At 43.7% G+C, this 16894-nt stretch overlaps 1 protein-coding gene across 5 annotated transcripts in view; it reads left to right on the top strand.

Annotated features, from left to right (window-relative positions):
• CCDC14 (coiled-coil domain containing 14) overlaps positions 1–16894 on the top strand; it is a 214275-nt gene that overhangs the window by 50039 nt on the left and 147342 nt on the right. For all 5 annotated transcript variants that reach the window (XM_078682037.1, XM_078682039.1, XM_078682038.1 and 2 more), the window contains one exon: positions 4929–5023. In XM_078682037.1, coding sequence (XP_078538163.1) covers positions 4929–5023 — 95 coding nt within the window. The remainder of the gene's footprint in view (positions 1–4928; positions 5024–16894) is intronic.

Below are 16894 nucleotides of genomic sequence, written 5' to 3'. Positions count from 1 at the left end.
GCTTCTTTTCAGGGGAGCGAGGGCCAGTCTGGAGCAACCAGACTAGCAGAGCAAATTCAAAGGTTCGTCGGTACTGGGGCCACTAGCCAACGGGCAAGCGACCGGACCAACGCGTCGAGCAGGAAAATGCAAAAGGGCGCCACGCAGCACTCGATGAGTGTGGAGGGGTGAGCTTCGGTGCAAAAGCTGCTCGGGGCTGGAGCTTCTCAAACTCCAATGCACAGCTTCGAGGGAGCCTCGGATGCTGCACGGTCAGCACTTCGTGGTTTTTCCAAGATGGCCGGCCCCACGCTTCAGGTCGCCTCCACGGGTCTCAGCTTTGCAGCGACTGTGGATCGGGCTGTTGGAAGGCAGGAACGCTGGGTCTTGTCGATCTCTGTCGCTCGAGTTCCGGCAGGAACTGCAACAAAGCAAACGGTGACGTGCTGGATGGTGCCTGTTTGCACAGGGTGGTCACTCCTTGACCACAAGGGAGATTCTTCAGTCTTCCACGTCGAGTGGGATGTCGAAGGGTCCAGAGTTTCGTTTCATAAGTTTCAGTCAGGATAATCTGATGTGCATCAGCACAGCTCCTACCTTTATTCCAAATCAAGGGGCTGGATTACCTGCTAGGTCCCTCCTATCGGTGGGACCCAGGAAGGGGGTGGTTACACCCCTTTCCCTTTGTCCAGTTTCGCGCCAGAGCTGGGGCTGGAGTGCCCCAGAACCGGTTTGACTGGGTTTTGCATGGGACACCTTGTGTGCCCCAGGCAGTGTCTAGTTTCTTTCAACCCTCCCTGCTCCAATCCACTATCTCCTGTCTGGGGTGGTGTAGCACCTCCCTGTGACCGTTAACCCTTTGTCCAGGCCTCCCCTGCCAAGTTTCGGTCAGCAGCAGGAGGTCAGACTTGTGTCGGGGCAGCAGCATCTATTTTGTGATGCTGAGGGTCTGGTTAGGATTAACCGCGTTTTAAGTAAAGTAACATGTCTTCTCCCTCTAGAAGGGTGGAATGCTACCCCTGTCGCCAGAACTGGCGAGGGGGTAGTATTCCAAAGTGTATGACACCAAACACGACATGTTTTGATAAAGCCAAACCAAAGTTAGCATTAACCGCGAGGATTATAGTGCACTGAAGAGCATATGGTATGGCAATACCCTGGAACAGCAGTAAGGAAATGGTTCCGAACACTGCAGACAGGCTCAGCTCATGCTAGAGCACCATCTCACATAAAACCAAGCACTCTGCTCCAGGATTGTAAAGGCCTGCCATAGGATTGACTTATAGGTGCATATGTGTCCAGATATAGGTTTAGACATAGGTATACTATATCTAAGCAAGGGGTGAGTACACCACCTTGCCCCAGCTGAGTGATCAGCCAGTTGTCGATTTAAGTGACCAGCCAGGGGTGGCAAAAGTTATGCTGCAGCCCCTGGTGGCCTTGGATGCATCTATGCCCTGGGCACCTATAGTGCACTGTTCAGGGACTGATAAGGTGTCCAGTACCAAATTGGTGATGTACCTATAGTACATGGTTATGAATTTGGAGAGAGAGCAGCAGGCTGTGGGTCTGATTAGCAGGCCCACAGCCACATAAGTAGAAAACCAGTGAAGCAAAAAGCAAAAATTGGGGTGACCATAGGATAGCAGACCCTACTCTCCTACACTGCTCATAACATAATGCACATAAATCAAGTGATTAGAGGTGTGGAATTCCTATAGCCCGAACCCTAGGTTTGGGGTCAGGCACAACAATATTTCATGTTTAGTATGTTCTTGGGACAAGTAGGCCCAACCCCCAGCTTCAGAAACCCTTCGGCTGCCACTTCACAGTAACACCTTATGGATCTGGGAAGGGCATTGTCTATAGTTAAGGTAATATTTGTTTCCATATGTTAATGCTGTTCAAACTTGTATTTTGTAAAGCCTTTATTAGTAGGAGCAGCGCTCTAAGGACGTTTTGCAAGCTCTGACTGCACTACCGACTTATTCCGGTATAAAAATGTACACACCCGTTGGCACAGTTTAACAATGTGAGGCTACCTATATTGCTCCCTGAATGCTCTCAGATTAGATGCAATATTTGCAGAAGCTTGAAAGCAAAATTGATGATTGTTTGCTTTCAAAATAAAATGTTCACCGAAAAATGCAACTAGGAAAGAAAACATGTTACTAAACTACTGTGAACTTTTAGGCACCATTTCTTTGCATACCTGTGGGTTGCTTGAATGTATCCTTGGTTTGCCCCTTTTGCTGCCACTGCTACTGTCATAACCTCCAGAAGAAATTGCTCATCAATTAACCCTTAGAATACCGGCCTCAACATAAACTGTTATCAAGATATTAGAGGGAAAAACATTTCTTGCTGAAAAGAACTATCATCATTCTCACAAATAAAAAAACGCTCTTAAGATACACTGCACTATTTCAGAATATAATCCTCATTCCCCTCAGCCCTTAGTCTTCCCTAACTCGGCTACATTCTCCTTTTTCCCTCCTACCTTATCTGCTATTCCTCTCTAGTGCTGACACATTTCCACACTATATTTACGCCTTCCTAAAGGCAACTTTTTGACCACACTGCTTCTTTCACCTCGCCCACTAAAGGTAAGCAATTTGTTCACTCCACCCTTACAGGTAAATCAAGTTTATCCACTTTCCCTTTATCCACCACACCTCTCTCAACAATAATGCTTTTCTCTCCCCATTACAAATCCCAGCATCTTTCCACCACCTCCACTCATGAAAGCCCCGGCTGCAGACTCAGACTATTTACGGAATCTTCCATGTCTGTTAAGAAAGTCTACCTTGCTCTGCTTCTCCCCCTATTCTTTCGTGCTTCTCCAACCTGTTCCCTACCTTCAACGCCTAACTTCGCTCACTGTTACCCTTCTAATCACACCTCTTTTATACTACTAGTGCACATCTCCCTGCTTCACCCCCAAAGCTTCAACTAAAGCAACTGGATGAACCATGTGATAGACAATATTCTGATAGATACTTCTGATGACAGATTTCTCACTTTTTGGTATTCCCAGGCTCCACACTGGACCCGGAAACCTTTTATGCACCAGCTTCCATGCGTGGCTAGCTGGGGCAATTGGGATTTATGGCATACTGGTCCTGATTCCAGCAATGACTTCACAAAGCTCCATTAAGAAGCCGTCCCTGTGCGCTGATGTCAGTTCTGTTTTTTTCCGCACCCTTCAATGCAGATCTAGAGTTCTGCTCCCAATTTTTTTATCAGTCTTCACAGACTCCCTAAATTCTTCGGTGACACCGTGCAGTAGGGAAAATGTCCCCTTTGAAGACTACGGCTTTTAATCTGTGCTGCGCCTGCCAAAAACAGATGTCGGTCACGGATCTACACAATGCCTGACTGTGGTACCTAGGTTTTTACCTAGGTTTTAAGTATAATTCGAAGTCCTTTAACAAGTTTGTTCCGGATGCACCCTAGGGCTATCTGGGATCTGGTGGTCGTCATGCCCGAAGTGCTGGTCCTGCTCTTAAATATATATATTTTTTGCAGATTTATAGTGTGAACTCTACCCGAAGGTATTGGAGCACTTTACATGAGCACCTGTTACGTTACAAAAGGACACAATAATTTTTTGGGTAGGCACGGGAGATTATGTGATTTACCCAGAATCACAGGATGTGGAGTCGACTCCGAGGCTCGATTCTTGGTTTCCCAGCTTCAAAGTCGGCAGTCTAGTCGTGAGACCTCATCGTCTCGGTCCTATATAGAGTTGAAAAAAAATATTTCTCTAGCTCAAGCATCATTTCTTCAAAGAGCGCACCCACAACAGAACATGAACTGTTTCAAACTTAAACTGTTTATCATCGATTTACAGTTGTGCTCCTTCGAATTTTCTTTGATAGTTAGCTAATAGTTTTAAATATATATACACACACACACATATATATATATATATATATATAAAGTAGATATTTCACGATGCAGATGTTTGTTTCTCACATGCATGTTTAATCAATTGATGCAAATGTAGTTTAAAACAAAATTCATTTATACAAATGAATATTCAAAATTATCTTTCAAAAATCTGTACCCAAATCAATGAATACTAAAAACGTGATACGTTCTCAATTACAAAATACCATGCACCATTGGTTGATGTCTAAATAAAATGCCCAAATAGCAGGTTCAAGAAGGGAAGTTTAAGTTTATTGCTTATTGTAAATGGTAATAGTTCATCTCTTGGTTCATGTGGGAATGATACTTGTATCTCATAACGCTCATACTCACGGTAACGTTGAATTCTTCGTCCTTGCATTAGGCTGTCTCTTGAATTAAGAATGAAACATTGAAAACCAAAACATTTATTGCTCTAGCAATCATTTATGCAAAAAATAGGGCCAAAATATGTGTTCATTGCCAACACTGGAAAGTAACGATTTTAAATTCAATTTACATTTTCATTCCTGTTCGTTTCTGATGTTGCAATTTCCTTCATATGTAATAATTATAGATCTACATTTGTGCCAGCTGGGGCCAAAGATTGATGTATCATTGTTCATTTTCCCTTCAACCATCTCATTCCGTTCGCGGTTTCAACCTCGGGTGTGTTGTACACCTTAGAGATCATTACAGTATGGGAACAGGGGATGTAAATAAATTTAAACCCTTTGCGTTCTGGTCAATTAAGTATAATCCAAGTATAAATGATGCTGAACCCCCAATCACCGTGCTCCTACAAAGGGTTGAGTCATTCGTGAAACAAACCAAACCGAATGCAATACATATAGAAAGGTAGGCACAGAGTAAGCTGCCAATGTATTCAGTTCTTAAATAAATCTCACATCAATGTTGTTTGTAAAATAAACTCATCAAATTACAGTGAGACAATCATTGAAATGTAAACTGTGGTTTTATGCTTTTTTTGTTTGTTTTGTAAATCTGTACAATTGGTGAGAGTATTTTTATTTTAGGATGCCATGGGTCTACCCCCTTTAATTATCGTTTACCATCTTCAACTCCTACCCTTTCACCTCAGCGTCCTGCCACTCCTGACGGTTATCTCAGGGTAAGTGTATTTTTGGTTAAAGGATATTGAAGTGTTGTTTCCATTATTTGATTTTGTATGTGTATTAGATCACGGCCAGATAGTGTCTTTGGGAATGTGATTGTCTCACGCAAGCTCGGTTTGTAATGTGCAATCCTGATGGAAAATATATACTGTGCCTAGTATACTTTCCAAATTATTGGTATAATGGATCTAATGTGTGCGTCCAAAGAAGGGAGAGGCAATTCACACATCAGGGGAGGCAATTCGTATTGTAGGTAATCCCTCACACTCCTACCTAGGTGTCATGCTTCATCCTCTGTCTCCTCTTGCTATGGTGCAAATGGTTACAATACACTAGGATTATGATGGTAGATGGGGACAAATGATTGGGAATTCCAGACCTATTAAAGTCTACCAATAATTTGGACACTATCCTTGGCACATTATATATATTTTCTCAGGAGGATTGATCTCTCATTCCTCCCTTCCCTCCCTGACTGAGGTTATTGGGTATATGTGGTTGTGTACTGTAAATATAATGCATTGTATATTATTTTGTTATTTGAGAAATATACTTTTTAACTATATGCAAGGCCTCGCTTAAACTGTTCTGCAATGAGTGTTCTTTGTGAGACTGTGTTCTTCTCTTTCATTGTCTTTTCAATTCTGAATTTCAGTAGCATTTTTAGTAAAAGTACAATAAGGTTTAGTTCTTTTGATCTCGATACACATTTACAATTTGCTTGCTACATAATGCTTTGTCTGCAAATGGTCTTCGAGCCAGTCGCAAACTTCAGAGAAATTCTCGACAAATATTCTGTGTTGTTAGATCTCTATGCAAGATCAATTTATTTCCATTATTCTTTTTGTGACCATGCACTTCAGTTTCCTCAACTAAAGGGTGAATCAGTCAATTCCTTTCCCTATGGTGACCTATAAACCTGTGCTTTCTGAAGGCTGTTTAAACAAAATAATATATATATATATATATATATATTTTTTTTTTTGTTTTGTTTTGTGAAGGTTCAGAAGTGGAAAGCGTGTGGTGGGTAAGAGTAAGCACCCTTGTTGTTAGTTATCCCTGTGTGCAGATTTCATGAGGAATAGAGAGAAACATATTTGGTAATTCTCTTTGGTTATCCAGGTTCAAAGCCAAGCATAATGAGGTGAGAAATAAGCAGAGACCATCTACAATCGATTTGCCACTCTAAACACCACTCATTGCCCAGAGAATAAGGAGAGTTCACATTATGCTGCCTTCATAACATCTAATACTAACAGCAAGGGTCTCTCTAATTCTTTCTTACCTTGAGTTGAATGAAAACCACAGATTTCTAATGCTTATCAAAGAACATATGCATTGGAGTGCTCTGTTATTCCTTGATTAGTTCTTGGAATAAAATAGTACTGTGACATGACATGCAAGATAATCTTCCATCTTTGAATATTTGTACTCCTGTGACTAGGGCTATGTCCGCTTCAGTGATAATATATATAAGGAAGAAAGGCTTTATATGAACACTGTTGACTTAGTTCTTAAAGGGTTTTTCACATCAGCGTGTATTTTAGGGGCATAAAAATGAAATTTGCGGTTTGAAATTTCACACCTTAATTTCCAGAATCTGGATAAGTGGAATCTTTGATGTGCTGAGTGTGTTCATAACAGTCACAACCCATGAATCTACAAGTTTCCCATCTTTGTGAATATAGGGTTCGGGACGGGAAAGTGGTCCTTACAGGGGAATGAGCATGCAAAATAGAGTACAAATACAGTAAAAAAATTGAAATCTTGTGGGTCTTTTCAAACAATTTGTAGGTAATTTCCCGGCTGCAAACCACCTAAACCCATTCAGAAATTGCATGTGCTCCTGGTCAAATGATTACATTTTGCTCAGCATGTGGCCAAAAAGTCTGTTTTGTAAAATTGATCATATGTTCTGGGTAATGTAACCGCTATAAATAAGACATTCAATAAACATTTATAACAGATCTGTCCGATCTCTGCAGCTACCACCCTTTATGATTCACTGGTGGGAGTTTTTCATACTTTGTGAACCAATGGACTTAATCAAAGAGTCTATTGAAGACCTATCCAGTTTGTCTTACACTAAAGGTATTCAAATTGTATGTATTTTTAAAAAAATATGCTTGCCCAAAAGACTCGATGCAAGAGAAATCTACTTGTTTGGTAAGTGTCAACAATCGCACCTACCGCCTATATAAATTAGATGAGCCTTGGAAGCGAAACCTGCTTCATAATCATTCATTTCCGTCCACTCACCCTAGGCTCTCTACCTCTAACACTCACCACAGCGCCATTCCACTTTCACCGCATTGTCGCCACCTTTCCTCCATTCACATGTCTATTGCACCCACTCCGTCTCACACCATTGGCTGCTCGCCACACTTCCCTCAGTATCCATCATGTGGAGAGAATATGTAGTAGGTAGGTGGGGTGCCATTGACACTTCCGCAATCTACACACGTATTTGTAGATAGAGGGAGTTTCACTGGCACCCTACCCACCTACTACATATTCTCTCCACAAAAATACCGAAAGGTTCACTTTATGAGCTGTCGGAAATACTGGAGCTGACTTTTCATGGTTTTCACAGCTCCCTGAAATGGCGGTGGGACTGCACATGGTTTAGAATTGCACTTTATCGCGATTGCTCTCTCCATTGTAAACAGCCGGTGAACGTGTGGGCCATAGCATCTTCTAAGAACTAGATGCACACCATGAATCACATTGTATGCAGTGTATGTCGGCGTAGGGAAATAGCACTCAACTCGGCGCCATATCAACTTTTGCAAAACCTAGGTAAAGATTTTTATTACGCTCTTTTTCACCGCAGATGGGCTGCATATTCTTTTAATTGAGCCTCTCATAAGGGACTTGTTGCTCCTTGCACTATGTATGTGTGACTACAGTGCAAGGCGAGGAGAGGGTACAGCGTTAGGTAGATCTTTAGCTCCTTCTGGCACAACTCCATGTACTGTGGGGCTCCCAACAGCTTTTGGCCGAATCATCACACATTCGCTTTCCAATTGATTCACACACTTCAGATAAACACTGCAAAACTACAGAACACTTTTCAGGACCACAGAAGACAGGATGTAAGACACATTCTTCCTTAACAGAAACAAACAGAAAAATCCATCCAAAACATTACACCCAACTAATCCTAACTTATAAATCACTAAACTAACAAGCACTGGCAAAGCCAGATGGTCTCGGCTTCGAGACTATTGCTTCTGGCATTTCCTTTTGTGCCTGTGAAGTGGAAGTATTTGGTGTAGAGTGAAATTAAGTGGTTTGGTGTGGAATTATATGCTGCGGAATTGTGTGGCGGTGAGTGGAATTATGTGTGGTGTAATTATGTTGCATGGAGCGGAGTGGAATTATGTGGACTATAATTATGTTGTATAGTGTGGAGTGAAATTTTGTGGACTGTAATTGAGTAGAATGGAATTATGTGAAGTCGCATGGATTGGAATTATGAGGTGTGGGGTAGAATCGGGTTCTGTAGGATGGAATTATGTAGTGTGTGGTGGAAATGTGTTGTGTAACGGAATTATGTAATTGTAAAATTATGTGGCATGGAATTGTGCCGCATAGATTTGTGCGGTAGCGAGTAGAATTTTGTGGAATGGAATTGTGTGGATTTGAATTGTGTAGTTTGGGATTGTGGCGTTGGGTGGAATTATGTAGCATGGAATGTGGTTGAATTTTGTGGAGTTGAATTATGTAGTATGGAAGGTAGTGGTGGAATAATGAGTTATGGAGTGAATGCATGTGGTGTGCATCCGAACTATGTATAATGTAAATATGTGGCATGGTGCAAAGCAGAATTGTGTGGAGTGTAATGTGGCATGGTGTGGAGTTACATTTTGTAAAGAGGAATTATGTGGAGTGGAATTGCGTTGCGTATAGTGGAATTATCTGGAGTTGAATTGTGGTGCGTGGACTGTAATTCTGCAGAGTGGAGTAGAATTATTTTGCGTGTGAAGTGGAATTATGTGGCATGGAACCTATTGAAAATATGTGGAGTATAATTTGTAGGATTATAATTATATGGCATGGAATCAAATGACTTGGAGTTGACGTGTGTTTTGGAATTATGAGATGTGGAAATGTGTTGTGTTGAGTGGAATTTTACAGTGTGTATTTTTATGTTGAATTGTGCGGCATAGAGTGTGCAGTGTTCGTTGAATGATGTGGAATGTATTAATGTAGCATGAATTGGGGTTGAACTATGCAGAGTGGCATTGTGTGGCGTGGAATTATGTGGAGTGGACAGGAACGGGGTGGAAGGTGGTATACGAAGAAAGAGAAATGGGGCAGGAGGGGACAGATTCAAATGCAATCGTCCCAGTGCAAAATTAAATGTCTGCAATTCCGCTGCCCCTCCCACTCCTTTGCCCCTTGATATGATGCCCTTCCTACTGCGCTCCATCACGTCTGCGCCAGCATCACAGATTTAAAGTCCCCCTCTCGAGCTGGTCTCCATTAGTATCGTCTGCTCTTCTGGGTGTGAGGAGTGATAGACACTTCGATCAGTGCTTAAATGGAAAAATAGAAGTGCAGGTAGTCTGTGCCAGAGTACCTGCTTGTTTCTGAAAAGTGTTGTTACTCTCCAATTAAAAGTATGTTGTTTCTCTTGAGAAGTACAGGTACTCTTCCCCCTCAAAATAAAAAGGTGCTGGTACTTAGTACCCGACAGTACTGGCCCCATTTAAAGCACTGACTTCGATAATAGAGCAACGCGGAGATGCCCTATCCATCACGTAAGTCCCCTCTGTAACCTCACTGCCCTCTTGCTAACTCCAGAAACATCGGTAGTGAAAACTATTGTTTCATCACAGACTGCTGACTAACAAATAGTTAGAAGATGTGACAGTTGTCGCGCATGTAGACCTCCCGGGTTTACTTTGTCAGATTAGCTATTGAAATGCTGGTAGGATTGGGAAAAGGCAGTCACAAGTCAGACCAGTGCCCCTGAAAGGATGGCAGAGCTGGGGCACTTTCACACTATTTTTCCAATGTCGGTATGGTTAATGGTACTTGCCAGTCAAATTGTCTGTTTCTGGAAGTGCGTAGGGACCAGGGAAAACGTAACTTAATAAAAAATCATGTAAAGAGATGATTGGAACGATTCAAACAAATGTGTAGTTGACAAGGCGAGAGGCAGTGGCCTTGCGGCTAGCGCTGTAAACTGTGCAACCAGGTTCAAGTCATGGCGCTGATGAAACATCCTGTGATTCTGTGCAAAGCATTGAATCTTCCTGTGCCTACTCAAAATGAACGTGTGCTTGTGTAAAGCAATCCAGCCCTTTCGGGTTGACTTCGTGCCATATAAAAGCTGTATCAAAAGTCAGAGGACAGGACAAAGGCGTGTGGCCTTGTGGCTCATTTATTTTGCTGTGCAGGGGCACGACAACAAGAGGTAGCAGACGACAAAACCAGCTACACTAGATGCAAAAAAGTTCCAAAAAGTGCAAGCACTTCAAGGACACGCATACTTGGGCAATGCTTCAAGAGAGGTTTGCATGCAAAAAATGGGAAGTGACATCCACGGTGCTGACCAGCAGGAAGCAAGTAATTAAAAGTGGCTATGAAGCCATCCAGCTGAAAGGAATGGGTGGCCTCTAACCCCACTCACATCAAACATGTCTCTAGGAGATAGCATATGCGCTGTCTAGCTAAGACCTAAACACACAATTGTGATGGTGGCACACGTTATGTGTAGCATCTCATACCCAAAATAGTTTGCTCAGGACCTCGGGTGTAATAAAATGACAGAAGTCATTAGAAATTACATTTATGACGTCACTGGTGAGATTACATATCACCTTACCTTTGACATGCATTTAACATTTCTTTGTGTACATGTTATTATTATTTAATGAGAATTTATTTTGAAATCCATCTGTTTATTAATATAAAATATGTGAGTTTGCAAACAGCCCATTTATGGGCAGGATATGTTTTTGAGGGGGGAATACAATTTATAGCAGGTCATAAGTGGCGAATTTCAGGGGTTTCTAGGTTTTTATGTGAAGCCATAACGTCACTCTTTCAGCATTTTTTTCCAGTGACTTACTTTACATGACTGTCACAATCTGACGCATAAAACTATTTGTCGTGTTTTTTTTTTTAATGTAATCTGTGATATGTGAAAGGTTAATTAGTGGTTGGACATAGGGCGACAGCCCCTCGACCAATTCTTAGCACACATAGGGGGTTAGACACAGTTACAGGCTCTGTGCTACCCACTGGTACAGATACCACCTGACTATTCTTTGGCCTTGTGTAACAGAGGCCTGGACTTAATGCTCCCTGTGCCCACCTTCCCTAGTTTCCCCATCACCATAAACAGCTGTTGAAAATTAAAAATGTAAATAAAACTAATATCTGAACCTTTGTAGAAATATGTAAAATAGCCCTAAAGCTATTAAAAGATGAAAGATTTTTGAACCCACTCTTTAAGTTTGTTCCTGCACTGGTCTCAATGTGGCTTACCTAGAGAAAAATAAACATGTACGTTCCTAATGAAGTTTGTGGAGGTTTGTTGAAGGCAGTCAAAGTTATTAGCATACTAACACTTTTTTGCCAACATCTTTTTATTTTTTTATTTTTTTTTAACTGTAACACCTTGAGGGGTCAATAAAAAAATCAACCTATCTTCATTCTTTAAGCATTGTAAGTGGCTGCCAGGTTTTGTGCAGGTCTGTGACATCACCACAATGTTATTAGAAAAGCAAAGGTTTTTGAAACTTTGCCACCGCTGCGATCTCCGATCCCCAGCATAATTAAAGAATGCCAAAACTATTAGAAAAGGAACACCTTTTAACCCTCTTAACAGTTCCCACGACGCCAGACCATGTCATGAGTGATGTAATATGTGACGTCATCAGCAGTGAATTGGCGGGGCCATGAGTTCTAGTTAGTTCAGCTAACTATAACAGACACATTTTTCTGCTTTTGTATGAGTGAAATGTCCCACTAACTATAACGTCCCTGAAACCTGTGTATTTGTTCAGTGAATTTCTAAGGTTTTTTAAATGCAAATTTCTTACTAGAACATCCCTGAAACCTATGTTTTTTTCAGTGAATTTCTAAGGTTGTTTAAATGTTAATTTCTAGAGTGGTGCAGAAAGGGGCCTGGGCATCCGACCAGCACCCAGGAATTCCGCAGCTTAGGGCTTACAGGAGGTACCAGAAGGGCTACTTGGCCTCCACAGTCCCTCAGGAGTAAAGTGGACTTCATCCCCTAACCAGGACTGTGCCGGGAGGCACGCTTGCAGAGTGGTGGAGAAAGGTGAGCGTGGCCTCTGACGACATCTTAGCAATCCCACTGTGTGGGACTTACTGGAGGTAAAAGGAGGGGTAGTTGGCTCCCAAAGAGAACCTTGGGGGACAGCTACCCCTCCTATTACCTCCAGTAAGTCCCACACAGCAGGATTGGTAAGTTCTAATAGCAGGCCACGCCCCCTTTGCCCCCCAATCCGCAAACGTGCTCCGAGGCGCGCTGTTGAATGGGGATTAAAGTCCCCATCGCTGCTGGGGGTCCTTAGGGGCCAACTAGCCTACCAGATACCTCCAGTATGCCCCCAGATAGTGGGATTGCTGTGAGAGGTGGAAACAGGCCACGTCCCCTTTCTCCACCACTCTGCAAACCCTTCTCCTGGCACTCTCTTGGTTGGGGGATGAAGTCCCCTTGCCTCCTGAGGGTCCCTGGGGCCAACTAGCCCGTCTGTTATCTATAGTAAGCCCCACACAGCTGGATTGCTGAAAGTGGTCCGAGACCACACCTCCTTTTTACACTACTCTTTAAACACTCCTCCTGGCATACTGCTGCTTGGGAGATGAAGTCCACTTTAGTCCTGCGGTCCTCTGGACACAAGAGGACCTCATAACCCCACCAGCAGTACGCCAAGAGGCGCGTTTGCAGAGTGGTGTAAAAAGGGGTGAGGCCTCGGACTACCTCTCAGTAATCCCACTGTCTGGGGCTTACTGGAGCTACCTGGTGGGCTAGATCCCCCAAGCCAAAAGGTGCCAGGACGTGCGTTTGCAGAGTGGTGCAGGGAGGGGGCGAGATTACAGTTTCTCTTTTTTTAAAGTTTTTTTTTTTTTTTTTAGAAGGGGCTGTGTGGCCCCCCTTTTCTTAATATGTTTGGGCCCTGGGGACCCAATCCCCCTGGGCCTGAGACATTTTATAATAGTTTTTTTTTCTTAAAAAACAGGAAGGGGTCGGTGTGTCCCCCCTCCTGAGGCCATTTTTTGCCCCGGGCACCCCATCCTCTGGGGTTTGCCACTTTATAAAAATTGTTTTAACATTTTGTTACAGGAGTGGGGCCGCGTGGCCACCCTTCCCGGGTCACTTTTGGCCCAGGGACCCAATCCCCTGGGGCCTGGCCTCACGTTTGGGACCGCAGGGGTAGCCCCAAGCCCTCGCGGTCCCTGCATGGTTCCATCCTGCGGGAACCGGCATTGCCTTTTTTGGCTAAGGGAGCTGCTAACATGCATCCCTTTGCCCAAAAGCAATTCTGCCTCGCTTCATGGAAGCAAGAGCATTTTTCCTGCTCTTGCTTCCATGAAGCGAAGCAGAAGTTTGCTACGGCAGGGCGGGAGCTCGAGGCCCCCCACACTTAGTATCACAAGTAGCACCGGGGAGGTGGCGGTCCCCTGGGCTTGGGGGGTGGGGCGTGGGGGGGGGGGCGTGGGTCCCCACTGCCCTAAATGCAGTAAAGCCCCGGAGAGGTGGCAGTCCCCGGGGCAGCGTGGGGGGGAGGAGCCCCCCAAGCATTTTACCCCCCTCCCCCCCCCCCCCCCCATGCATTTTGTTTATAACAAGCACAGGGATGATGGTTATCCCCGGGGCTGCGAGGGCCCCCGCTACATAATTCTGCATTGCCCTCGGGACCTGGCCCACCTGGGGGCTTAAAATATACGAAGTGCGGGACACTGCGCTTAGTTTTCTTTTCTTTTTCTACTAGATTTGTGCACCCTACATAAATCCTGCCAAGACATTCTTTATTGGCATCATGCTGAGCACAAACACGGCAGTTCCCGCGATTCAAACTGTCAAAGTGCCTTTGAACGCCATACGCGTTTCTGGAAGCATATCCCTTTCTCACTGGCTCGGCACAAATGGAACAGCGGAAGGCAAGAAATTACGCTCCTTACGCTACATGCTTAAGTCTTACCACAGTGGGCGTGATTTCAGAGCATTATGGTAGTTGGAGTCCAATGTTATAAACCCTTCGTGGGTGCCTTCCTCCGTTGATATCAGCTTCTAGTGGGATCACAAGAAACATTCCATGAGTGTATTAAGCCTCCTGTAGCGTTGTCAATTGTCTCACGCAACTCCATCAGCACCACTCACTTTCATCGGTGCTGCGGACAAGCATGACGCATAACGGAGGAACGCAACGGCATAAGGAGCGTCATTTCTTGCCTTCTGCAGTTCCATTTGTGCTGAGTCAGTGAGAAAGGGATATGCTTCCAGAAGCGTGAATGGCGTTCAAAGGCACTTTGACAGTTTGAATCTGCTGGAACACCTGCTTGGAAAATAAGAAAAAGTTGTTTTCCAGACACATTCTGATCATGGACAATAACATTTTGTTTTGTTCATGAAAGTTGATCAGTCTCGTATTGAGATAGTACTCAATTGCTTTCAGTCCATCCCTATGGTGGATACTTGTGTAAAGGGAGGATACATCTAATGAAATTAGAAGATGGTCTGTTTGCCACTGTATTCCCTGCAATTTCTGTAATAGATCACCAGTATCCAAAATGAACGAAGAGAGTCTCTTGACATGCTCCTGGAGGGAAACGTCTACATATTTGCTGGTGTTCTCCAGGATGGAATTACAGGCCGAGATAATATATATATATTCGCTGAAAAAAACTAAATGTTAAAGTTGACGTTAAAGTTTGGATTAGTTATAACGTAAAGTTTTTGATTTATTAAAGTCCATGTAATTCACTAGTTGTAGTTATCTTTAGTAACTATGGGCCAGATGTACTACGGTTGCCGTTTGCATTTCTTAAATAGCAACTCCGTAGGAATCGCTATCTAAGAAATGCAAAAGAATATGTACAAAATTTGCGATTCCCACATCACAATTCCTACAGATAAGAAATCGCAAATAGGAAATGCAATTGCATTCCCGCCTATGGGCAAAATTGGAAATGGTTTGCATTTCCTAAATTGCGATTTCTAAATAGGAAATCACAATTTAAGAAATGCAAAGCCAAGGGTGCCTCTGAGCTTAAGACTCCTCTAGAGGCATCCCGAATTTCCTAGTTCTCATGTAAGTGTACATAGGCCCTTTAGGCATATGTGCGTTTCATGTCACAATACAAAAAAAATCCTTTTTTAATGCATTTTTTTTTTTTTGCACAGTTACCATCGACTTGAAGTCTATTGTAATTGCATTTCCTAAAAGCCCAATTCGCTTTTAGGAAGTGCTTTGTACATGTGCCCTAGTAATCGCTAATAGGTAATCCCAATTTGCTATTCCTCAGTTGCAATTTGCAATTTATACAGTGTAGAAATCGTAAATTACGACAGTTTTTGACCCTTTGTAAATCTGAAAGGCCATTTATCATTTCTTAATGGGCCTAAATAGCGATTCGGCCCGTTAAGAAATGCTAAATGGCTTTGTAAATCTGAGCCTATAATTCGTGCTCTAGGTAACTATAACTCACACCCCTGCCATGCAGTGTTGTCATCAATGATATTAGTTCAAATTGTGTAGTAATGTTATCAATCATGTAATTTGTGACGTAATATTTGGGGAAATTAGGCGCGGATTACGATGGCGGGCGGACTTGAGTGTGCCCGCCATCGTAGCGGGATCAGGACTGCCCGCCTGTAATGCGGCGGTCCCGTACCCCTAATTATGATGCGACCGCCACAGCGGCGGTCCCATCTGTCAATTTAACATTACTGCGAGTGCTGCTGGCTGCAGCACCTGGCCCCCCGAAGCCAGCCTCCGCCAGCCTTTTCATGGCGATCCCACCACTATGGAAAGGCTGGTTGACACCAGCATTGTGATTCGGCTGGCGGTGCCTTCGAGGCATCTTCCGCCATATCCCCGGTATTATCCGCTCCTGTGGCGGAAGCGTGGCGGGTGCTCTTTGCGCCTGCAACGCTTGTGGCACGATTCCCCCGGCCATCCTAATTGGCAAGGGGAAATGAGAGCGAGATGGCGGAGGGGCCGCCTCACCGGCGGTCTCTCTGCCATCGTAATAAGCGTTGCATTGCTAGAGCGCGAGTTACAGTTACCTTAGGGCACGAGTTGTAGTTACAGACCAGTGGAAGCACACTTCTTTACCTGCCTGCGATCCTACGGGCAGGAAAAGGTACTGTGTTCCGGGGGTGAGCTGGCCTTGGGCGATGAGGTCTCAGGACCTTGTATGGCTCAAGGAGGGTGGACGCATGCCCCTCCCCATCTGTTGTTTGGCCCTGGGAGATGGGGGTCTCCAGGACCCTTTTTTAAAAGATTGACCCGCAGGATGGGGTCCCTTAGGAACAAAATAGGTTCAGGAAGGGAGGCCCCACTCATGCATCCCTCCCTAAATATTAGTTGTTTTTTTTAAGTAGCGTGCAGCCATTTTTTTTGTTTGTTTTTTGTTGGTGTTGTTGTTTTTCCGCTGTAGTCCAGTGGGATTGTGGAAAAAATGTCAGCATTTCTTTTTCTTTTGTTTTTGGAGCCCACATGGGTCTTCCTAGGACCCTGTCCCACTAAAGCCCTTACTGCCCCCTTATTATTTCTTCTATTTTTTTCAATTAAAAATGCAGGACATGAGACTAAGTCCCTGAGTCCTGTAATTGCTGTCAGCAACATTACTCTTCATGTTGCTGGCAGCCAATCACA

The sequence above is a fragment of the Lissotriton helveticus genome, chromosome 3_1 (assembly GCF_964261635.1).
Source record: "Lissotriton helveticus chromosome 3_1, aLisHel1.1, whole genome shotgun sequence".
NCBI classification, from domain to species: Eukaryota; Metazoa; Chordata; class Amphibia; order Caudata; family Salamandridae; genus Lissotriton; species Lissotriton helveticus.
The sequence above is the reverse complement of the archived record's forward strand: the minus strand, read 5'-3'. Positions and strand labels throughout refer to the sequence as shown.